Source organism: Oncorhynchus keta, chromosome 1, assembly GCF_023373465.1.
Source record: "Oncorhynchus keta strain PuntledgeMale-10-30-2019 chromosome 1, Oket_V2, whole genome shotgun sequence".
Lineage (NCBI taxonomy): Eukaryota > Metazoa > Chordata > Actinopteri > Salmoniformes > Salmonidae > Oncorhynchus > Oncorhynchus keta.
In genome coordinates, this window is record NC_068421.1 from 14,627,695 (window position 1) to 14,650,633 (window position 22,939).

The 22,939-nt window shown below is 45.1% G+C and overlaps 1 protein-coding gene across 5 annotated transcripts in view; it reads right to left on the bottom strand.

Moving 5' to 3' along the window:
• The window catches only part of LOC118381439 (roundabout homolog 1-like), a 611,139-nt gene that overhangs the window by 23,894 nt on the left and 564,306 nt on the right, over window positions 1–22,939 (bottom strand). For all 5 annotated transcript variants that reach the window (XM_052508183.1, XM_052508051.1, XM_052508220.1 and 2 more), the window contains 7 exons: window positions 22,046–22,072; window positions 15,860–15,902; window positions 10,885–11,039; window positions 5,592–5,984; window positions 4,601–4,717; window positions 1,381–1,525; window positions 742–999 (listed from right to left, as the gene is read on the bottom strand). In XM_052508183.1, the coding sequence (XP_052364143.1) occupies window positions 742–999; window positions 1,381–1,525; window positions 4,601–4,717; window positions 5,592–5,984; window positions 10,885–11,039; window positions 15,860–15,902; window positions 22,046–22,072 (1,138 nt within the window). The remainder of the gene's footprint in view (window positions 1–741; window positions 1,000–1,380; window positions 1,526–4,600; window positions 4,718–5,591; window positions 5,985–10,884; window positions 11,040–15,859; window positions 15,903–22,045; window positions 22,073–22,939) is intronic.

Genomic DNA, 22,939 nt, shown 5'->3' on the forward strand with positions numbered 1-22,939 from the left:
TATTCTGATTCAGTATACTTGATTCTGTATATGTTTCACTCTGTCATTTATGTCTAACTGAACTAATTTATGTCTAACTGAACTCATTTAGGCCTAACTGAACTCATTTAGGCCTAACTGAACTCATTTAGGCCTAACTGAACTCATTTAGGCCTAACTGAACTCATTTAGGTCTAACTGAACTCATTTAGGCCTAACTGAACTCATTTAGGCCTAACTGAACTCATTTAGGCCTAACTGAACTCATTTAGGCCTAACTGAACTCATTTAGGCCTAACTGAACTCATTTAGGTCTAACTGAACTCATTTAGGCCTAACTGAACTCATTTAGGTCTAACTGAACTCATTTAGGTCTAACTGAACTCATTTAGGTCTAACTGAACTCATTTAGGTCTAACTGAACTCATTTAGGTCTAACTGAACTCATTTAGGTCTAACTGAACTCATTTAGGTCTAACTGAACTCATTTAGGTCTAACTGAACTCATTTATGGGGTGAATACTTACGCAACGACCATATTTTTATTTTATTGTACATTTATAGAATGTTCTTTTCACTTTAACATTATGGAGTATCTTGTGTAGATCAATGACCCCGGAAAAAAATCACAATTAAATATATTTCATTCCCACTTTGTAACACAATAGACTGTTAAAATATGGGGAGGGTGAATACTTATGATACCCACTGTATATCAGCCAATCAGAGTCTGTTTTAATCCAGAATAACACATCCCAGTACCTGCGCTCGTGTCCAGAGCCAATGCTGTCTGCAGTGTCTTGGAGCATGGGTTGTAGCTCATCCTGGGGCGAGGGGGTGAGGGTGGCTGTGGACTGGTGGCTGTAGGACACCGCGGCGGGGGACGAGGCAGCCCCTCTGACAGGTGGAGTGGGACCCCTCTCCATCTCCTCCTCCTCCTCCTCTTCCTCCTCCTCCAGTTCGTCTGGCTGCAGGTACATGCGGGAGGGGGGCAGGGAGCACTGCATGTCTGGGTCATAGCTGTCAACACAGTGAAACACACTGATTAGTTGGATGTCACTCAACGTGACAATAACATTCATAGCTGGAACAATGTCGCTAGTATATAGTCATGTTGTGCTGCTACCAAGGTAAAGGAAAAGGTTTGACATGAACCTAGCAGTGATAAACAATAGAACAAAAATGCTTAGGACAAATCTTACACTCTTTCAGTAAATGAAAGGAAAGGGCCGAGTGGCAGGGCGGTGTGTGTGTGTGTGTGTGTGTGTGTGTGTGTGTGTGTGTGTGTGTGTGTGTGTGTGTGTGTGTGTGTGTGTGTGTGTGTGTGTGTGTGTGTGTGTGTGTGTGTGTGTGTGTGTGTGTGTGTGTGTGTGTGTGTGTGTGTGTGTAGACATGTCCCACCTCTCGTCCATAGACAGGGAGTACTCCTCCATTTTGCGGAAGGGAGGTGGGTTAGCAGGGGGAGGAGGCAGAAGGTCAGCCCAGTTCATTGCACTCTGTTTGGGTAGTTTGGGGGTGCGCACTCCCTTCTTTTGACCTTGACTCCCTGGAAAAACATGAACAAAGAACTCCTTCAGTCAGAAACATGCAGACACACATCCCCACACCCACATCCTCCTCTGTCTCACAACCATCTACATAGTTGAATAATGTTAAATCAGCAGCTAAATTAATACATCGACAGCAGATAATAGAATAGGAACAAACAGGGATAATTACAGCGTGGGATTTACACAGATAAAAAAAAAATATCATTTTACACGAGAGCATGTCAGCTAATGGCAACCCCGTACTTTATGGATGTTGCGAAAATGCACCACGGACATTATCTCTCAATGTGTAATTAATGCCAGCCATGCCATCAAAAACAGTTATTTTTCAACTAATGTTCACCATTGCCAAGAGAAAAAAGAAAAACGTGAAAAAAAGCAGATAACATCAGAGGCCAATTAACAGCAGCCAATTAGAATGAGAAACCAATGAGCTGTGAGCTCAGCGAGCACAGAGGGCTGCTCTTTAATGAGCTGAACTTCATATACAATATCGGAATGGATCCTGGGCGTTATGGAGGCAGTGTGGCATTCCCTCTGGAATGTGTGTGTCATTAGTCCTTGTCCAGAAACAAACACTGCAGCTCTGATGAGATTATCCTCCTCTTTGCCGGAATGAAGGGGACGGTAATTAATGTTTTTTTACAAACAACTGTCTAAGCAACTAGGAAGAACCAAATAAAACGTCCAGTGACTAGCTCACACGACAGAAAAACACTCACAAACGTGGTATTTCATTTTCTGTTAACAACCCACGGGATTGAAATTTGCTCAACTTCAACTTCAGCATATGTATACACACACAGACTGGAAAACTGACACAGACTGGAAAACTGACACATACTGGGAAACTGACACTTACTGGGAAACTGACACTTACTGGGAAACTGACACTTACTGGGAAACTGACACAGACTGGAAACACAGACTGGAAACACACAGACTGGAAACAGAAAAGAAACACACACAGACAGGAAATTGACTGGAAACACACACAGACAGGAAACACAGACTGGGAACACACAGAATGGGAACAAACGGAATGGGAACACACGGAATGGGAACACACGGAATGGGAACACACGGAATGGGAACACACAGAATGGGAACACACGGAATGGGAACACACAGAATGGGAACACACGGAATGGGAACACACGGAATGGGAACACACGGAATGGGAACACACAGAATGGGAACACACAGAATGGGAACACACGGAATGGGAACACACGGAATGGGAACACACAGAATGGGAACACACAGAATGGGAACACACAGAATGGGAACACACAGAATGGGAACACACAGACTGGGAACACACAGACTGGGAACACACAGAATGGGAACACACAGAATGGGAACACACAGAATGGGAACACACAGAATGGGAACACACAGAATGGGAACACACAGACTGGGAACACACAGACTGGGAACACACAGACTGGGAACACACGGAATGGGAACACACGGAATGGGAACACACAGAATGGGAACACACAGACTGGGAACACACAGACTGGGAACACACAGAATGGGAACACACAGAATGGGAACACAGACTGGGAACACACAGAATGGGAAACAAACTGGGGAATGGGAACACACAGAATGGGAACACACAGAATGGGAACACACAGAATGGGAACACACAGACTGGGAACACACAGACTGGGAACACACAGACTGGGAACACACAGAATGGGAACACACAGACTGGGAACACACAGACTGGGAACACACAGACTGGGAACACACAGACTGGGAACACACAGACTGGGAACACACAGAATGGGAACACACAGACTGGGAACACACAGAATGGGAACACACAGAATGGGAACACACAGAATGGGAGAATGGGAACACAGAACACACTGGGAACAAACAGAATGGGAAACACAGACTGGGAACACACAGAATGGGAACACACAGAATGGGAACACACAGACTGGGAGACTGGGAACACACAGAATGGGAACACACAGAACACACAGACTGGGAACACACAGAATGGGAACACACAGACTGGGAACACACAGACTGGGAACACACAGAATGGGAACACACAGAATGGGAACACACAGAATGGGAACACACAGAATGGGAACACACAGACTGGGAACAAACAGACTGGGAACACACAGAATGGGAACACACAGAATGGGAACACACAGAATGGGAACACACAGAATGGGAACACACAGAATGGGAACACACAGAATGGGAACACACAGAATGGGAAACACAGAATGGGAATGGGAACACACAGAATGGGAACACACAGAATGGGAACAAACAGACTGGGAACAACAGAATGGGAACACACAGAATGGGAACACACAGAATGGGAACACACAGACTGGGAACAAACAGAATGGGAACACACAGAATGGGAACACACAGAATGGGAACACACAGAATGGGAACACACAGACTGGGAACAAACAGAATGGGAACACACAGAATGGGAACACACAGAATGGGAACACACAGAATGGGAACACACAGAATGGGAACACACAGACTGGGAACAAACAGACTGGGAACACACAGAATGGGAACACACAGAATGGGAACACACAGACTGGGAACACACAGAATGGGAACACACAGAATGGGAACAAACAGAATGGGAACACACAGAATGGGAACAAACAGAATGGGAACACACAGACTGGGAACAAACAGACTGGGAACACACAGAATGGGAACTGAAGCCTGACGTTTCTTTTCTCTTTCTTTGTTTTCTCCATTTTCCCTCCACTGAAGGCTGCTTTTCATTCCTCTTCAAGAGACTGACGTGGAAATTAATCAAAATTACCATTTTAAAGCATCATGCATTATTAGTCCCACTATGATTTATTGCTTTTGAGGAAAATAATGATTTAGAAATGGAGCTTCTGGGTTGAAAGTGATTAAGTGGTTTTATATAAATAATAATGAACTGGAAACAACAACAACAAGAGCGATTGAGTGAACATCCAGGCAGTAAAACACCAGCCATCTGGCTGTGGATATGATAACCCCTGTCTGCCCCTGTCCCCCCTCCTTCCCCTCTCTCTCACCAGAGGTGCTGCTGCTGCCCCGGTCAGAGCTGTTGTAGGATCCCCCTGTGTGGGCCTCGTGGGCCTGGTTATAGAGGATGGTGGTAGCCATGGGACTGTCCCCTCCTCTATAGTGGTCTGGTAGGGGAGAGGAGGAGGATGGTAAGCATGATGAAGGTGGGTCGCAGGGCAACATACACTACATTATCGCATTAGAAAAGTACAGATAGCTTATGAAAATGAATGACAGAAGGGGACATTATGATATCAAAAGATGCATAGAGACTGTTTGAGTTTAAATGACTAATGATCACAGTTAGGCTAACGTAAGTGCTAACATTGTAACAACACATCTAAATAATGATCTTAACCAGCGATGTGTTTAAATGTCTGTCATACACCTCTAATAAGTTGAAATGTAATTTTAAACTGTCACAACAAACAGTCTGGAGTAATATCATGCAATAACATGATGTTGTCTTCCTAATAGTGCTGAAAGAGAAGACATGCAATTTCTGTTCCACACAAGAGATCATGACCAAATTGAAAACAGTGTTACTGAAGCAGTAGCTCTTTCCTGCAGGAAAGAACAAGGTGACGACAGTTTAGATCAGTGCCTGTCAGTTCCAACAGAAATGTTTCTCTCTCCTTCAGATACCTGACACCTGGAGAAAATCCTTACACATGTTGCAACGTGACTTTACCCATGAAGAACAACCCAGACTGAAAAGACAGAAACTGACCCAGAATGTAGAGCAGAGATTATATATGAACACAGAGAGGAAAGAGGAGCTAAGTAAATGCATAAGAGACAATGAGAGAGAGACTGATGATGGTCTCTATCAATATGACTGAATGTGGGGCAGCAGGGAAGCGAGTGAAAAAAGGAACATTCTTCAGCATGGTGGGTCCATCCACAGAGATAAAGGGAAAGAAAGAAGGGAAGAAAGAAAGATGGAAGGCGGCTATGTTTTGACCTCCTAACCTCCACCGATTCCCACCACACACTCACCCTTGTTTAGCTTGTTCTGCTCCATGATGTTATACTGGTGGAGCTGTGAGGTCATTTCCTGTTGCTTCTGCAGCTGAACCGGGGTGGGTTTCCAGCCATGTTTCTCGTTCATCTCCCCTCCCCCTACTCCTCCTCTCCCTCTGTCTCTGTCTGTGTTGATGTTGTTGCCCAGGATAGACGACTGGATGAGCTGTGTGGTGGCGTACGGGGTGGGCTGTCCCCCTGGTCCACCCGGCCCAACGAAGCGTCCGTCCTTCAGGTTGGGGCTGTTGAAGGTCTTCATCTCATTGATCTTGTTGGAGAGGTCCACGTCTCCGTACACTCCTCCCTCCGGCACCATCAGGTTGGTCTGTTTGCTCTCCATCTGGTTGTTATAGTTGGCGATGCAGTCGGCTGGATAACATGGGGAGCGGGTGCAGGGTGCAGGGTTTAGTCAAAGATCAGACTAGATTCTATAGCTAGGTTCAGAAGAAGAGGTTTGCCAAGTGCACGGACGGCACGAACGGCATTGTATTCAGTTGTATTCAGTTGTATTCACTGGCATCACATTCCGATAAAAAATAAGATGAAAAGATTAACATTTCAGAATGATACAGAAATAAATCAGCCTGAGTCATTTGTACCTTTCAACAGATCACTGTGCCTTCAGTCTAGACATATATATATATATATATTTCAGTGCAAACTACAGTTCATTATGTCAGATATCCCCATCTGGTTCAGTTGACTGGAGCTTTATTATACTTCCACTGTCTGCTCTCTCTGTCCTTCTGTCTCTATAATGTCTCCGTCTTATCCACAGCTCAACGTGGGTGGCGTGTCTATCCTCCCTGTCAGACGCCAGGCGGGGAGGCTTTGCTCATTGAGAAGGACAGTGGAACATGTCTGTATCAGAAGGTTGGAGGGAAGCGTGCAGCAAAGAACAAAGCTCCACTGTCAGATCCAATGTTCTCTGGCTCATAAAATATTCAAATCTTCCAGCAGATCTGAGAGACAGCCTTGCGGTAAATATCAAGGACGGCTGTAGGTGGAACAACCGAGCGCACGTGAGCCTCACATTTCAAAAAAGCGAAAGATATCTGAGGCACTTCAGAGGCACTTGTGGAGAAAGGGCCTCTATGTGGTGGATAAAGGGACATTAACTCGTATCCCTCGGCTCCGTCACCTAGCCGGTGATCCTGTAAACCTTCACAGGGTTTAGGTTGGCCACACAAAGCAGCCAGCACCAGGCATGCTCCTTAACGTCTTATACTGGGGATGAGTGAGAAGTGATTTTAGCATATCAAATCAAATGTATTTATATAGCCCTTCGTACATCAGCTGATATTCCAAAGTGCTGTACAGAAACCCAGCCTAAAACCCCAAACAGCAAGCAATGCAGGTGTAGAAGCACGGTGGCTAGGAAAACTCCCTAGAAAGGCCAAAATCTAGGAAGAAACCTAGAGAGGAACCAGGCTATGTGGGGTGGCCAGTCCTCTTCTGGCTGTGCCGGGAGGAGATTATACCAGAACATGTTACCCCTTCTCAAACAAACTCACACCATGTTAGGGAAATGTAAAACACAGCACGGAACGTTGGATTAGGTTCTCTCTTGTTGACTGTCATGGATAACTTTAGAAGTTGGGTATGTATTTGATGGGTACAGTGTTTCTTTGTCCTTGAGTAAGATGCTTAACCCAGCCGTAGCACAGCACTTAGTACAACACTACATCTACTACAATAAGAGAGTGGGTAAGATGCTTAACCCAGCCGTAGCACAGCACTTAGTACAACACTACATCTACTACAATAAGAGAGTGGGTAAGATGCTTAACCCAGCCGTAGCACAGCACTTAGTACAACACTACATCTACTTCAATAAGAGAGTGGGTACGATGCTTAACCCAGCCGTAGCACAGCACTTAGTACAACACTACATCTACTACAATAAGAGAGTGGGTAAGATGCTTATCCCAGCCGTAGCACAGCACTTAGTACAACACTACCTCTACTACAATAAGAGAGTGGGTAAGGCTGTTTGGGGAGACGGTTGAAGTCAACAATGTAAATGAATCAATGAGTGGGTAGGCAATACAACTGTAGTATGTGCCACATGTTCAAAGGACTATGCTGTATACCCACGTCTCTTTTACTTTAGTTTAACTTCTAAGCCTACTGTATGTCAAAGGGAGGTTTAGGACAGGGGTCGGGTCCAAGGCTTGTAGTGTGTAACCTCAAATCCCTTGTCCCCACTCTGCACCAAAAGCCATACCTCTCCCCTCTCTGACAGCTGGTGGTCCTTTATCTCTGTACAGTGTGAAAACTTTGCTCTTTCGATTGTGTGTGTGTGTGTGTGTGTGTGTGTGTGCCCATCGGACTTCAGAGCCAAACTCACTCTGTATTGTTTATAGAAAGTACTGCTGACTGAGAGGCCACCTGGGTGTGTACCATAACTCCCTCTCTGTCTCCATCACAGTCCATCATCTCGTCTGCTCTCTTTACTTTCCTCCCCACTCCCTTGGTCTTTCTCTCTTCCTTTATCTCTGTTTATGTTACTTATCCTCCCCCCATCGTTCTTTTTCCTACCCCATTCCCTTTCTTTCTATGCACTCTTCCAGGTACCCCCCCTCTCTCTCTCCACCCATCTCTCCATCTCTCCATCCAGTGTTGGCTGCAGTCTGCAGTCCTGCCCTGACCTCAACCATTGCTCCACATTTCTTAAATAACTGAGCACTTAGTGGGAATGACATTATTGGCTATAACAACAGTATGGAAATTAGCAGAGCAATTCGATTTGCAGCAGAGTAAACCAATAAGGACCTTCCAGGGCACTCCTTTTATTTCCTGCCTAAAACAACCCTGCTTTAACCTGAAATAAATCAAACACACACACTACTCCTACTCCTAAGCCACATATCCCAGGTTTTTATTCTAGAGACCTCTCAAGGAGAGAGGTATAGAGAGACTCCAGGGAGCTAACCCAGATATGAGATTTCACTTCTCTCTGTTTTCTACCAAATAGATCCGCTTGTTTTGATGATTCTTATCTATGCTTGGTTTTGAGAGCAGATACGTGAGTCATGCAACCTGGATATCTGAGGAGGTACAAAGTCTGTGAGAATGGCTGGGTGGTGGTCCTGAGGGGGCTAGGCCCCATGACCCTGAAATATGTTTATTTGTATGCATATCTAAGCATACCTCTGTCTGTATCCTCCAGGTAGTTATTTAAAAAACAAATATTATTAAATATGCTTCACTTTATCTCTGCTAGAATCTGGGTAAAATATTTTTCAATATATTTAGTTATTGCTTGCTTTTCTGAAGTATTCTAACTTTGTTATGAGATTGGGAACCTGTCTGGGCTAAAGACAACTTTTAACAAGGCTAGTATTACTACAAAGAAAAAACTAACACAAAATAAATTCATAATAATATATACAGTACCAGTCAACATTTTGGACACACTTACTCATTCAAGGGTTTTAATTTATTTGTAAAATGTTCTACATTGTAGAATAATAGTGAAGACATCAACACTATGAAATAACACATGGAATCATGTAGTAACCAAAAAAAGAGTTGATTTTTCAAAGTAGCCACCGTTTGTCTTGATGACAGCATTGCACTCTTGACATTCTCTCAACCAGCTTCACCTGGAGTGCTTTTACAACAGTCTTGAAGGAGTTCCCACATATACTGAGCACTTGTTGGCTGCTTTTCCTTCACTCTGCTTTCCAACTCATCCCAAACCATCTCAATTTGGTTGAGGTTAGGTGATTGTGGAGGTCAGGTCATCTGATGCAGTATTCCATCACTCTCCTTCTTGGTCAAATAGCAATTACACAGCCTGGAGGTGTGCTGGGTCATTGTCCTGTTTAAAAACTAATGATAGTCCCAATAGTCTCAAACCAGATGGGATGGCGTATTGCCACAGAATGCTGTGGTAGCCATGCTGATTAAGTGTGCCTTGAATTTGAAATAAATGACAGACAGTGTCACCAGCAAAGCACCATCAAACCTTCTCCTCCATGCTGAGTTCATCTATTCACCTACTCTGCGTCTTACAAAGACACAACGGTTGGAACCAAAAATCTCAAATTTGGACTCCAGACCAAAGGACCGAGTTCCACTGGTCTAATGTCCATTGCTTGTGTTTCTTGACCCAAGAAAGTCTCTTCTTCTTATTGGTGTCTTTCAGTAGTGTTTTTTTGCAGACATTTGACCATGAAGCCCTTTTTCAAGCAGTCTCCTCTGAACAGTTGATGTTGAGATTTGTCTGTTACTTGAATTCTGTGAAGCATTTATTTGGGCTGCAATTTCTGAGGTTGGTACCTCTAATGGTCTTCCAATCCCGTGGCGGTCCACATGAGAGCCAGTTTCATCATAGCGCTCAATGGTTTTTGCGACAGCACTTGAAGAAACTTCTAAAGTTCTTGAAGTTTCCGGATTGACTGACTTTCATGTCTTAATGCAATGATGGACTGTTTCTCTTTGCCTATTTGAGCGGTTCTTGCCATAATATGGACTTGGTCTTTTACCAAATAGGGCTGTCTTCTGTATACCAGCCGTACCTTGTCACAACACAACCGATTGGCTCAAACGCATTAAGAAGGAAAAAAATTGCACAAATGAACTTTTAACAAGACACACCTGTTAAATGAAATGCATTCCAGGTGACTACCTCATGAAGCTGGTTGAGAGAATGCCAAGAGTGTGCAAAGCTGTCATCAAGGCAAAGGGTGGCTACTTCGAAGAGTTTCAAATATATAATATATTTTGATTTGTTTAACACTTTTTTGGTTATTGCATGATTCCATATGTGTTATTTCATAGTTTTGATGTCTTCACTATTATTCTACAATGTAGAATATAGTAAAAATAAAGAAAAACCCTTGAATAAGTAAGTGTCCCCAAACTTTTTACTGGTAGTATTATTATTATTACTATAAAAAAAATGTAACATGACAAACCTGAGAACCCCTGTCCCCCCTATGGGCATGATGCCTCAGAGTTATTTTGATAACTGTTTCAGTCCAGTTTATGTTTGGGTGTGTTGTTCCAGTGCGTAGCGTACTCACCTGGGTGGCTGTATGTAGCCAGGCTGAGGGGGCACGTGCCCCTGTCCCCAGTCCAGTTTATGTTTGGGTGTGTTGTTCCAGTGCGTAGCGTACTCACCTGGGTGGCTGTATGTAGCCAGGCTGAGGGGGCACGTGCCCCTGTCCCCCCTATGGGCATGATGCCTCAGAGTTATTTTGATAACTGTTTCAGTCCAGTTTATGTTTGGGTGTGTTGTTCCAGTGCGTAGCGTACTCACCTGGGCGGCTGTATGTAGCCAGATTGCTGTCACTGTTGCCCTGTCCTGCGGTGCAGCAGTTCATGCTACAGTCATTGTGATTGGAGCAGGAGTTGGGCCAGGTATCAGCCAACCAGGGCTGGGTAGCAGACTCCCCAATGTTCAGCAAACCTGGCCTGGAAGGATGGGGCACAAAACAGTCAACACTGACTAACAATGGAACATGCTGCCCCACTGTAACACAGGTTTTAGGCAGATCGATGGGGATTCAGTCAATACTAAATTATTATTTTGAAATTGTCACACTTCCCTATGGCTAGGTCCTAGGCTGTTGTTTTACAGAAAATATCACTCCCTCTCTTCTCTCTCTCTCTCTCTCTCTCTCCATCTCTCTCTCCATCTCTCTCTCTCTCTCTCCTCCATCTCTCTCTCTCTCTCTCTCTTTCTCTCTCTCTCTCTCTCTCTCTCTCTCTCTCTCTCTCTCTCTCTCTCTCTCTCTCTCTCTCTCTCTCTCTCTCACCTTTCTCTCCCTGCTCCATTGGCCTTGGATGCGTATTAGAGGAGAGCTCAGCTAAATAGATTATGTGCGCTTGACTTGTCCATGGCCAATGACACTGTTTCACTGAGCCCTCGTGAGCATTAGCGATCCGCTCGGATTAGAAAGCCAGATAGAATTCACTCCCGGCATGCACCTCAAACGCTTCGCCAGTAGATTCCATGGTGTCACAGAACATCTTCATCATCCTTTAAAGTTTAGTATAAATACACAACTACAGTCAAGGACTGAAAGTACTGAACAGAACGGAGATCAAAGGAGGTCATGGACATCTCAACTTTCCCACTACATGCTTCAGAAGAGGAGTACAGTAGGATATCCATCTCCTGTCCTGATTTCTATCTCCTTTACACCATCTGAACAGACTACCATCTCACTACTGTCTGAACAGACTACCATCTCTCTACCATGTCCTGCCGTTTAGTTCTGGGCTGATCCCTCACCATCCTCATCATCATTGATGCCCCATGAGGTGAGATCTTGCATGGAGCAACAGACCGAAGGTGATTGACCGTCATATTGAACTTCTTCCATTTTCTAATAATTGTGCCAACGGTTGTTGCCTTCTCACCAAGCTGCTTGCCTATTGTCCTGTGGCCCATCCCAGGTCTACAATTTTCCCCCTGATGTCCTTACAAGCTCTCTGGTTTTGGCCATTGTGGAGAGGTTGGAGTCTGTTTGATTGAGTGTGTGGACAGGTGTTTTTTATACAGGTAAAGAGTTCAAACAGGTGCAGTTAATACAGGTAATGAGTGGAAAACAGGAGGGCTTCTTAAAGAAAAACTAACAGGTCTGTGAGAGCCGGAATTCTTTCTGGTTGGTAGGTGATCAAATACGTATGTCATGCAATAAAATGCAAATTAATTACTTAAAAATCATACAATGTGATTTTTGGATTTTTATTTTAGATTCCGTTTCTCACAGTTGAAGTGTACCTATGATAAAAATGACAGACCTCTACATGCTGTGTAAGTAGGAAAAGCTGCAAAATCGGCAGTGTATCAAATACTAGTTCTCCCCACTGTAGTTTTATACCATCTACTGCACCTTGCCTATACCGCTCGGACATCGCTCATCCATATATTTATATGTACATATTCTTATTCCATCCCTTTAGATTTGTGTGTATTAGGGAGTTGTTGTGGAATTGTTAGATTACTTGTTAGATATTACTGCACTGTCAGAACTAGAAACACAAGCATTTTGCTACACTCGCAATAGAATATGCTAACCATGTGTATGTGACCAATAAAATTGGATTTGATTTGATTTTGCAGAATCTGTGAAAGCCAGCCGGATTTGGAGGAGAATAGTTGGGTCAAGTTAAGTTTTTTTTCTGGTTATCTACATCTCTGGTGCCCTCTTGAGGCATCAAACCGTAAGCTTAAAGCATCAGACAAGCTCAATGCATATAGTTAATTTTATTAAAACCCATAGGGTGTGTCTATATATGGAAAATTACACATTTATAAATTTTAAGCAATCGATTGGTCGAAAGAAGAGACAACTTTCGGTCGCCAAATATTTTTTTAGTCGGGGACAGCCCTAACGGAGAGAGATGGAAAGATTTTTCAAATACATCGAGGAACTATTGTAATTCTCAATTTATGTAAAAATAGACGTTGTTTGCTTGCTGTTTCAGGTGAAGAAAACATCACTTTGTGCAAAGCTGCCATCAAGGCAAAGGGTGGCTACTTTAAAGAATCTCAAATATAAAATATATTCTGATTTGTTTAACACTTTTTTGGTTTCATGGTTCCATATGTGTTATTTAATTGTTTTGATGTCTTCACTATTATTCTACAACATAGAAAATAGTACAAATAAAGAATATATATATATATATATATATATATATATGTATATATGTATTTGTGCCACACACACACACACACACACACACACACACACACACACACACACACACACACACACACACACATACATACATACATACATACATACATACATACATACATACATACATACATACATACATACATACATCCTAACTAAGACAACAGCCTAACGATCAAAACAATCAAACAATCGACCAGTCGACTAATTGGGGTCAGCCCTACTTCTCGTCCACACTTCCACATCATGAACCCAGGGCTGACATTTACATTTGAAGCAGCCGGACTAAATAGCCTTATAATTCTCATGAAATGGGGTGATTTATTAGAGCCCAAAGGCTATACTAGCACAACATCACAAAAGCCTTTAACTGTTACTTCTCTCCCATCACTACCACTGGAACAATCACACTTGTCAGACAATTTTTTCCCCCATTTCCTATTCAGATGACTTAGTCTCCGCTTACAGTCTCCACATTCATTTTGCGTAGTGAACACATTTGTCTGATGCCCCACAGAGACAAATACAATCTCAAAATGGCTCCTCAATCATCTGAGTGGTTCAGTGGAGATATGTAGAGAATGGACATTGTCGTTGAGCAGAGCTCCCATGTTCAGGCTGTAGACCTGACTCAATCACAGAGCAGGGTAATAACATGATTGTATAGATAGACACATAACGGCTATAGAACAATAGGCAACCATAGAGATACCTTTAGCACAAAGAGGGGACAATACCAAAACACTGCTTTAATTCAAACAAGTCTGAAGATACACTGCCATCAACGTGGGTTCAAGATGATTGAGGAGACTATAACATCAGTGTCTGAATGTATGAGTGTCTCAGTACGCGTGACTAGTAGGTAGTCTGGAAAACAACACATAGGCTACTGGTTACTGTCACACCCTCTCCTGTATCAATCCTCCCATCTATTTACATAAGGCCCTCCATTCTAAAGGGTAGAGTGTGTGCAAACTCAACTATCGTCATCTCTGTGTATGTTAGAGATGATGCTATGGCACAGCCTTGTGGCCAGACATGGTGCTCTTCTCTGTGGGATGAGGAGGAGAGGGGTTTGGGCAAATGAGAAAATCATTTGTTCCTTCTGGTATCAAAGTGCTTTTTCTGTCTCCTCCCTCCTATTCTCCCTGCTCTCCTCCCTTCTTTCCCTTCCCCTCCCTCTCCCCCTCCTCTCCCTCCCCTCTGCTCTCCCCCTTCTGCTTCCCCTCCCTCCCTTCCCTCTCCCTCCCCCCTTCCTCCCTCCCTCCCTCCCTCTCCTCTCCTCCTCTCCCTCCCCTCTGCTCTCCTCCCTTCTTTTCCTTTCCTTCCCCTCCCTCCCTCCCCTCTGCTCTCCTCTCCCTCCCCCCCTCTCCTCTCCTCCCTCCCTCCCCTCTGCTCTCCTCCCTTCTTTCCCTTCCCCTCCCTCTCCTCTCCTCCTCTCCCTCCCCTCTGCTCTCCTCCCCTTTTCCTTCCCCTCTCCTCTCCTCTCCCCTCCCCTCTGCTCTCCTCCCTTCTTTTCCTTCCCCCCCTGCTCTCCTCCCCTTTTCCTTCCCCTCCCTCTGCTCTCCTCCCTCTTTCCCTCTCCCCCCCTCCTCTCCTCCTTCTTTTCCCCTCTGCTCCCTCCCTCTTCCTCCCTCCTCCCTCCCTCTGCTCTCCTCCCTTCTTTCCTTCCCCTCCCTCTCCTCTCCTCCTCTCCCTCCCCTCTGCTCTCCTCCCTTCTTTTCCTTCCCCTCCCTCTCCTCTCCTCCTCTCCCTCCCCTCCCCTTTTCCTTCCCCTCCCTCTCCTCTCCTCCTCTCCCTCCCCTCTGCTCTCCTCCCTTCTCCTCCCCTCTCCCTCCCCTCTGCTCTCCTCCCTTCTTTCCTTTCCTCCCCCTCCCTCTCCCTCCCTCTGCTCTCCTCCTCTCCCCTCTGCTCCTCTCCCTCCCCTCTGCTCTCCTCCCTTCTTTTTCCTCCCCCTCTCCTCCTCTCCCTCCCCTCCCCCTCCTCTCCCCTCTGCTCCTCTCCTCTCCCTCCCCTCTGCTCTCCTCCCTTCTTTTCCTCCCCCTCCCTCTCCTCCTCTCCTCCTCCTCTCCCCTCTGCTCCTCTCCCTCCCCTCTGCTCCTCTCTCCTCTCCCTCTCTCTCCCCTTCTTTTCCTCCCCCTCCCTCTCCTCTCCTCCTCTCCCCTCTGCTCCTCTCCTCTCCCTCCCCTCTGCTCTCCTCCCTTCTTTTCCTTCCCCTCCCTCCCACTCTCTCCCTCCCTCCTCTCATTCCCTTCCCTCCCCTTTCCTCTCCTTCCCATTTCCTTCCTCCTCTCCCTCCCCTCTCCTCTCCTCCCTTCACTTCCCCTCTCCTCTCCTCTCCACCTCTGCCTGTGCTGTAAGCTTTATGAAGTAAAAGCCCTCCCCCTAGTGCCCTTCAGAGGAAGGTACACCTTCCCTCACATTCTACCATGTACCCACTCCTCACCAAATGTTCATCTGTCTCTTGGAATATGATACAATGATCCATATATTATGTTATTTTATTTGATGTCTCATATTCATACAGAAGAGATTAATATACATGTAGATAACACCCCTCTCATAGTAGACATGTATTCTTACCTTCCAGCACTGCTGACAGCCTCTCCCCCTCTCTGGTACGCCACTGAGAACAGAGAAAAGGTACAGACATGAACACCATAATCACAATCGTTATCAGAGTAACAGGCTTATCAAAACACAATAACATGGACTGTGGAGTGTGTTTGGCTCTCCTGTAAGCCTGTGTTTGTATGGGTGCGGTGTGTGGTATTTTTGATAGTGTGCGTGCATGTTTACGCATATATGTGTGTGAGTACTACACCCTGTGTGTAGATCGATGGAGACTGAGTCACTGTGTGTGTGTGTGTGTGTGTGTGTGTGCGTGCGTGCGTGCGTGCGTGAAAGGCTTAGGGGGCTGCACAGTGCTTTGGTCTCCTGCCATGGCTGGCGTGTGTTTGAAGTGCAGCACGCTGGAAGTTGGACTCTTTCAAGGAGCTTTAAGCTGCAGGTGTGAAGGAGAGATAAACTCCAACTTTAATTACAATCTCTTCTCTGAGGAAGGGGTGGGAGGGTTTTTGGGCTGGCTGGCTGGCTGAGTACAGTAGTACAGTACTTTGGCTTTCTATCACTGGGACCTCAGGACATACATGGCTCACTAAGATTAATTTGTGAGTTTATACTCCCATCAAAACATGACAGATGGATTTTTTTTTAAACACTGAATTCCTTTGGTCATGGTTTTGTGAAGACTCATAACTTCATGGGTGAGGAAATACAGCACTTTTATACTGAGAGAATGTTTTGCAATGTTAGGCGTGTAATTTTGTCCTCTCAAGGTCTGACCCTTTCTCTCGTTCCTCAGATCCGGGGAGGAAAGCTGATGATAACCAATGCCAGAAAAGGCGATGCTGGGAAGTATGTGTGTGTCGGGACCAATATGGTGGGAGAGAGGGAGAGTGAGATCGCTGAGCTCACTGTGCTCGGTAAGTAACCTTCCCCACAGTCTCTGCCTCTCGCTCTCTCTCGGAGTGCATGCTGGGAGTTTTTTGGAGTTTGAGTGTTTGGTGTGGAGCGCTCTGTCCTAACCTTTTTCTGGATTCTGTCTCGGCCTTTTCTTGAAATTTTTATTTTCTATGGTAGAGGGTTAATGCACTATTTGTTTCAGCGGTATCCACAGATTTTTTCAAAATTAGGATGGAGGAGGACAGTTAGATTCCTGGGGTTTGGAAGGTGTGGTGTGTGCGATGGCTTCTCAGCCTAGCGCGGAGTAGATGCTGTCGATACGGCATGGATTCAGGTGTGTTCCTGAGAACGGAGTTAAGGTGGAGGAGGACAGTTAGATTCCTGGGGTTTGGAAGGTGTGGTGTGTGCGATGGCTTCTCAGCCTAGCGCGGAGTAGATGCTGTCGATACGGCATGAATTCAGGTGTGTTCCTGAGAACGGAGTTAAGGTGGAGGAGGTTCTGCTCGCGGTCGGTGAACAGGTAGGAGCTGAATGTATACATTCTGCTTGTGTTCATGAAAAGACATTGGGTTGATAGGTCAATTACTAGTGAAATACTTGTAAAGGTTGTGTTGGTGTCAATTTTGCCTCTTTCTACCCCTTTGATAAGGGTGGTAGTTGCAAATTTGCCTCAGTTTATTACGGATGATCAAGTCAGGAAAGAGCTGATTCGTTTTGGTAAGTTTGCTAGCGGTTTTCGTGTACCGTCAGCAGGCTTTCAGGCGGATGCTGTTAAGCACGTTGTTTCGTTCCGGAGGCAAGTGTTTATGTTTCTGAACAACAATGAGCAACAACTAAATGTGCATTTTAAAGTTAGGCATGGGGAGGGGCTCTATGCAGGGTTTGCCAGCACAGATAGTCTACGGTGCTTTGAGTGTGGGGATTTGGGGCATAAAAGCTTTGCGTGCCCACATAAGGTCATAGACAAGGTGAGGGTACAAGCGCCAGTGGGGGAAATCGAGGTCAACGTGCAAGGGGCAATGAGACACAGACAGCAGAGGCTGGGCCTAGTCATGCCAGGGATGATGGTTTAGATGAGCCTGGGCCTAGTCATGCTATGGATGGTGGTTTAGATGAGGCTGGGTCTAGTCATGTTATGGGTGGTGGTGTAGATGAGGCTGGGCCTAGTCAGGCTACAGATGGTGGTGTAGATGAGGCTGGGTCTAGTCAGATGGTGGTGTAGATGGTGTGGTCAAAGTCACCATGGAACCTTTGCCTGGTGCTGGGGGGAGGGCCTGACCAGAGAGGAAGGGCAGGTGGTCAGGATGGGAGATGGAGATGAGGAGGAAAGTGAGTCTGAGGAAGAGGATGATGAGGAGGTCTTTTTTTCAGACTCCTCCTCAATGGGTCCGGAGCTGACAGCCAGTCAAGCAGAAGGGTCAAAGTACACGTTGAGGGAACTGACAAAGTTCCTGAATGAGACCAGGGGGAAAAAAGTTAATCTTGAGGCTTTTTTTCTGATCTGAGAAAGTCATGAAAAATTAGGGGCATGGTGTCCTCTCACCAAGGAAACGCTTTAGGTTGGAAGTGGGTCACAACAGTGCGTAAAGGTCAACCTTCAGACACTGTTTAGATGTATAGTTCCTTCCTGGCACTGGGGCTTTTTGAGCTTTGCTATTGGTCTCTTTCTTTGCTGGCTTTTCTCCCACTTCTTATTGGAGACTCTTCGGGTAGGCTCGCTCAATATAAATGTTGCCAGAGATGCAGGAAAGACAAGTGTGTTGGGTGAATATGTAAAACAAAAAAAAAGTACAGGTGTTGTTTCTGCAGGAGACACAGTGATGTGGGACAAATTCTAGTGCAGGGGTGGCAGTCCTTTTTGTACCGGGTCTGTCTGTAAAAATTTGCTCCTCAAAGGAGGTGCGTAGGAGTAGGCTGCTTGTTGTAAAGCAGAAATTAACAACATGGGTTTTGTCTTTATAAATGTGTATGCACCTAACACAGGGAGAGAGAAGGGGGTTCTATTTGGAATACCTAGGATAGGATAAGTAATCCTTCTCACCCCCCCCCCCCTTTTTAAGATTTAGATGCACTATTGTAAAGTGACTGTTCCACTGGATGTCATAAGGTGAATGCACCAATTTGTAAGTCGCTCTGGATAAGAGCGTCTGCTAAATGACTTAAATGTAAATGTATTTGGGTCTTAGACAGGAACTCTCACAGATAGCGCCTGAGGAGACGCTGGTGGTCGGCGAGGACTGGAACTGTACAATGGATTTTACGAAAGACAGAAATGGGGAAGAGCCTCATTCAGTGTCAGTGGGAGTGTTAAGGGACATCATTAATCAGTTCAACCTAGTGGATGTTTGGAGAACTAAACATCCCAACACAAGACAGTATACATTTTTACGTGTCCAGGAATCAGAGCAATGGGCTGTTGGTACCATTCTCTCGGTGGGGTTTTTGGATCATCACATAACCATGGCTCAGCTGTCTATTTCACCAGGGCCCCGGCAGGCATCCTATTGGAAGTTTAATGTGAAGCTCTTACTAGATGCTACTTTGTGCTCAGGTTTCCAGACTTTTTGGGAAAGGTGGGGGCAGCGAAGAGAGTATTATGAGTCTCTCAGTCAATGGTAGGATGTGGGGAAAGTCCAAACAGTTTACAGCTCTCTCAGAGGCTAGAAGAGAATTGGGGGAACTAGAGCGTTGTATCAGTGATGTGGAGGTAGAGCTGGTGGGGCAAGGCAATGTAGGCCTCCAGACTAATTTAGCTGAATTACGTAGGGACCCTTGCAGTTTTTTCCAGATTTTTTTTTTAACCTTTATTTAACTAACCAAGTCAGTTAAGAACAAATTCTTATTTTCAATGACGGCCTTGGAACAGTGGATTAACTGCCTGAAAGACAGGGCGGTGAAGACAACTTGTTCTTAATCAGGGACATGCTGAACTTGTCAAGAGGTTCTAATGTGAACTTTGGACTGGTCTTTAGATCAAGAGAAGGCTTTTGATAGAGTGAACCATGAGTATCTGTTTAATCTGATGTCTGGTTTTGGGTTTGGGGAAATGTTTTTTACTTTGTGAAGATGTTGTATGCTGGGGCGTCATGTATGGTCAAGTTGGGAGGGGGGCTCAGTAGGCCAGTCTCGGTGAGACGGGGCATTAGACAAGGATGCCCTCTATCGGGGCAGTTATATACACTAGTCATTGAGCCTTTTTTGCGCCTGCTACACAGGAGACTGCAGGGAGTGTGCTGGACCGGTATGGGTGTGGTGACAGGCATAGCAGTGTCAGCGTATGCAGATTAAGTTTATGTGATGGTCTTCCACAACCCAGCCATTCATTTGAGATCGGTTCAGTCGGCCAACCTGCAGAGGCAGCTGATGGCAGCGGGTTTACAAAGGCTGTGTGACCTGCAACTGCTGAGAGAGGAGGGTGGAAAACCCCGGAAGTTCTGGCACATCAAACAGGAATAATGTCTCTTAGGCTGCTGGAGAGTTTCCTGGAGGAGGTCCAGGAGGCACTGTCTGAGCCGGTAAAGGGTGGTTGAGCGGCCAAAGAGGAAGAGGCCACCAATGTTTCCGCCACTGCAGGTGACGGCAGAGACTGGGTACTGGCAAGGGAGTCTGGAGGATTTGTTAGATTTTAACACTCCGAGCCTGGGGAAGTTTGAGGGGGTGGGATTTAAAGTCCTCTACCACCTCTGCATTAAAGTGAGGAACATTAGGAGCCTAACAGGAGTGAAGGCACATTAGTGGCAGGGGGTATGTGGGGCGGAGAGTATGGTGGGTTGGGGAAGATGTTTCGGAAATATGTTTGTAGAAGTGGTGAGGTTTTTGGGATATTGTGATGTGTGGTGTGTTTTTGTATCGTGGGGTACAGGGAAAGGTGAGTATGGTACATGTATGCAGTACAGGATATATTTCGGTGTTTTATTTTAAGGGAGAAAGAGATTTTAATGAAATTAGAATGTTTCATTAAAGAAAGACAAAAAGTCTCCCTCTCTCTCTCTCTCTCTCTCTCTCTCTCTCTCTCTCTCTCTCTCTCTCTCTCTCTCTCTCTCTCTCTCTCTCTCTCTCTCTCTCTCTCTCTCTCTCTCTCTCTCTCTCTCTCTCTCTCTCTCTCTCTCTCTCTCTCTCTCTCTCTCTCTCTCTCTCTCTTGTTGAGAGAGAGAAAGTCTACATTTGGCATCTGTATATAGGGCATTCAGGACTTCCACAACAAAAACCATGTAGTGCCTCTCAAATCAGCATCTAGTGGAAGATTAGCACTGACAACATCCTGTCTTTTCCTTCAGCGTCATGGCAGCTTCTAGGATTGTAAACTTCAACAAGCAGAAACACTAACCTCAAGCATTAAGGAACTGGCCCAAAACTAACCAGCTGACTCAATAGGTTTCACCTGAAAGAGTTCCAGCAGTTCAGAATAGAGGACTGAAACACTCAAACTATTAGACGTGATCCTAGGGCCCGAAGCTGACGAGGAGGAGAAAAACAACCCGCACAGTTTAGATGCAGCCTCTGCTCTGCACAGATGGGATTAGTCACCATAACCACAAGCCTCACATAACTCCCCCCTCTCTCTCTCTCTCTTCTTCTCTCTCTTCTCTCCTCTCACTCTCTTTTGCTCTCTCTCTGATTTACAAGGATGAGCACAGGTGTTATGACACAAGTGCCAACTACACATGCATCTCTGCAGGAGAGAGAGATAGAAAGAGAGAGCGAGAGTGAATGAGTGAGAAGAGAGATATAAAGAGAGGGAGTGCGAGAGAAAGAATAGAGAAAGAGAGAGAGAGATAAACACACAGAAAGAGAGAGAGAGAGAGAGAAAGAGAGTGCTCTGTTATGTCCGTGTCAGTCCAGTTCACATCTACCCTCAGTCGCTCCTTTCTCCCTATCCACAGCTCTGTCTAATCGGTCCATGTGACTGGAGATGTGTCATCATCCTAAATGCCATCAGAGGCAGAGAGGCGGGCAGCAGCAGCCCTTTGATCAAGTCCCCGCCAGTTGTAACAGTTTCTTAGTAGCGTGGATGGCACGGCTCACTCCTCGTTAAATGCTTACCTCTGAATGCACTGCCTGCACCAGTTGGTAAAACATCTCTGTTATAGTTCTTTAAACCTGACACCACACTGCTCCCTTTCTTGTGTCTTAGTATGTTTAACTAAAGAGTGTCTCTTCCGACTGACTGAGCAGAATGACTGCTAGAGCTGTTCAGGCCATCACTGCGTGACTCAGTGTGTGCAGTCTTGCATTGAAAGGCGCACTGTTATGAGATGTTATAGAGAAGGTGCTATGAAATTAAGAGTTATCAGGAATGTTTACCTGTAGGAGTGAAGGTAAAGGATGGCACTGTAGGTTGAAGCAGAGGCCCGAGAAAGAGGAAAGAGAGAGAAAAACACCATTAATATCAAATAGCAACATGTATATTCCTCTTGAATCAAATGAGATACACACAACGGGGTTCTCTTCATTGTGTTTGTAACATCAAAGCTAACACAAAGGAGACAAACCTTAACTTTGCTGGAGTATTGAAACACATCATCCTGAGATGTTTTGAAACATTACATGGTGTGTTGTAACATTACTTGTGCAACACCTTGCCAGGGACTAAGAGCTCTACCGGAAAAGTTTGAAAACACTATTTTGGTGATTCAAGTCCTGTTTAGTGCTGGATTAGTTACCTTCTCTTTTGGTGCCATTCCCTCTCTCTAAATCTTCTAACACCACTACGATGTTTCAAATCCTGACGAGTACAGAATTAGATCTGAGTATTTTAATGTATATACAGTATGTATCTGATGATTGGCCAATTTAACCCATTTTGGCAGGCATTGTTGAGCACTGTGCTCAATCCATCATCAGTAACTGGCAGCACATATTAAACATGAAACATTTGTGGGACAATTTTGCCCGACGGTTTTGATGTCCGTTCATCATGATCCATTACACCTCATATCACAACAAGCTGCTTAATACTCATATGGAAGTGTACCATTCTTTCTTCAAACAAGATAGGAGGAGAATGCAAGGAGATTCAAACCCAACTTCAAATTAGTTCAATGACTCAATTTTCTCTATCTTTGTTTATCCTCTTATAAAATGTATTAGGTTGGATTGTTATTATTATTTATATATTTAAAAAATGTCATTCATTTTTATTAAGTACATGTTAGTTGTTGTTTTTGCTGTTGCCAATTTCAATTCACTAATTGAAAT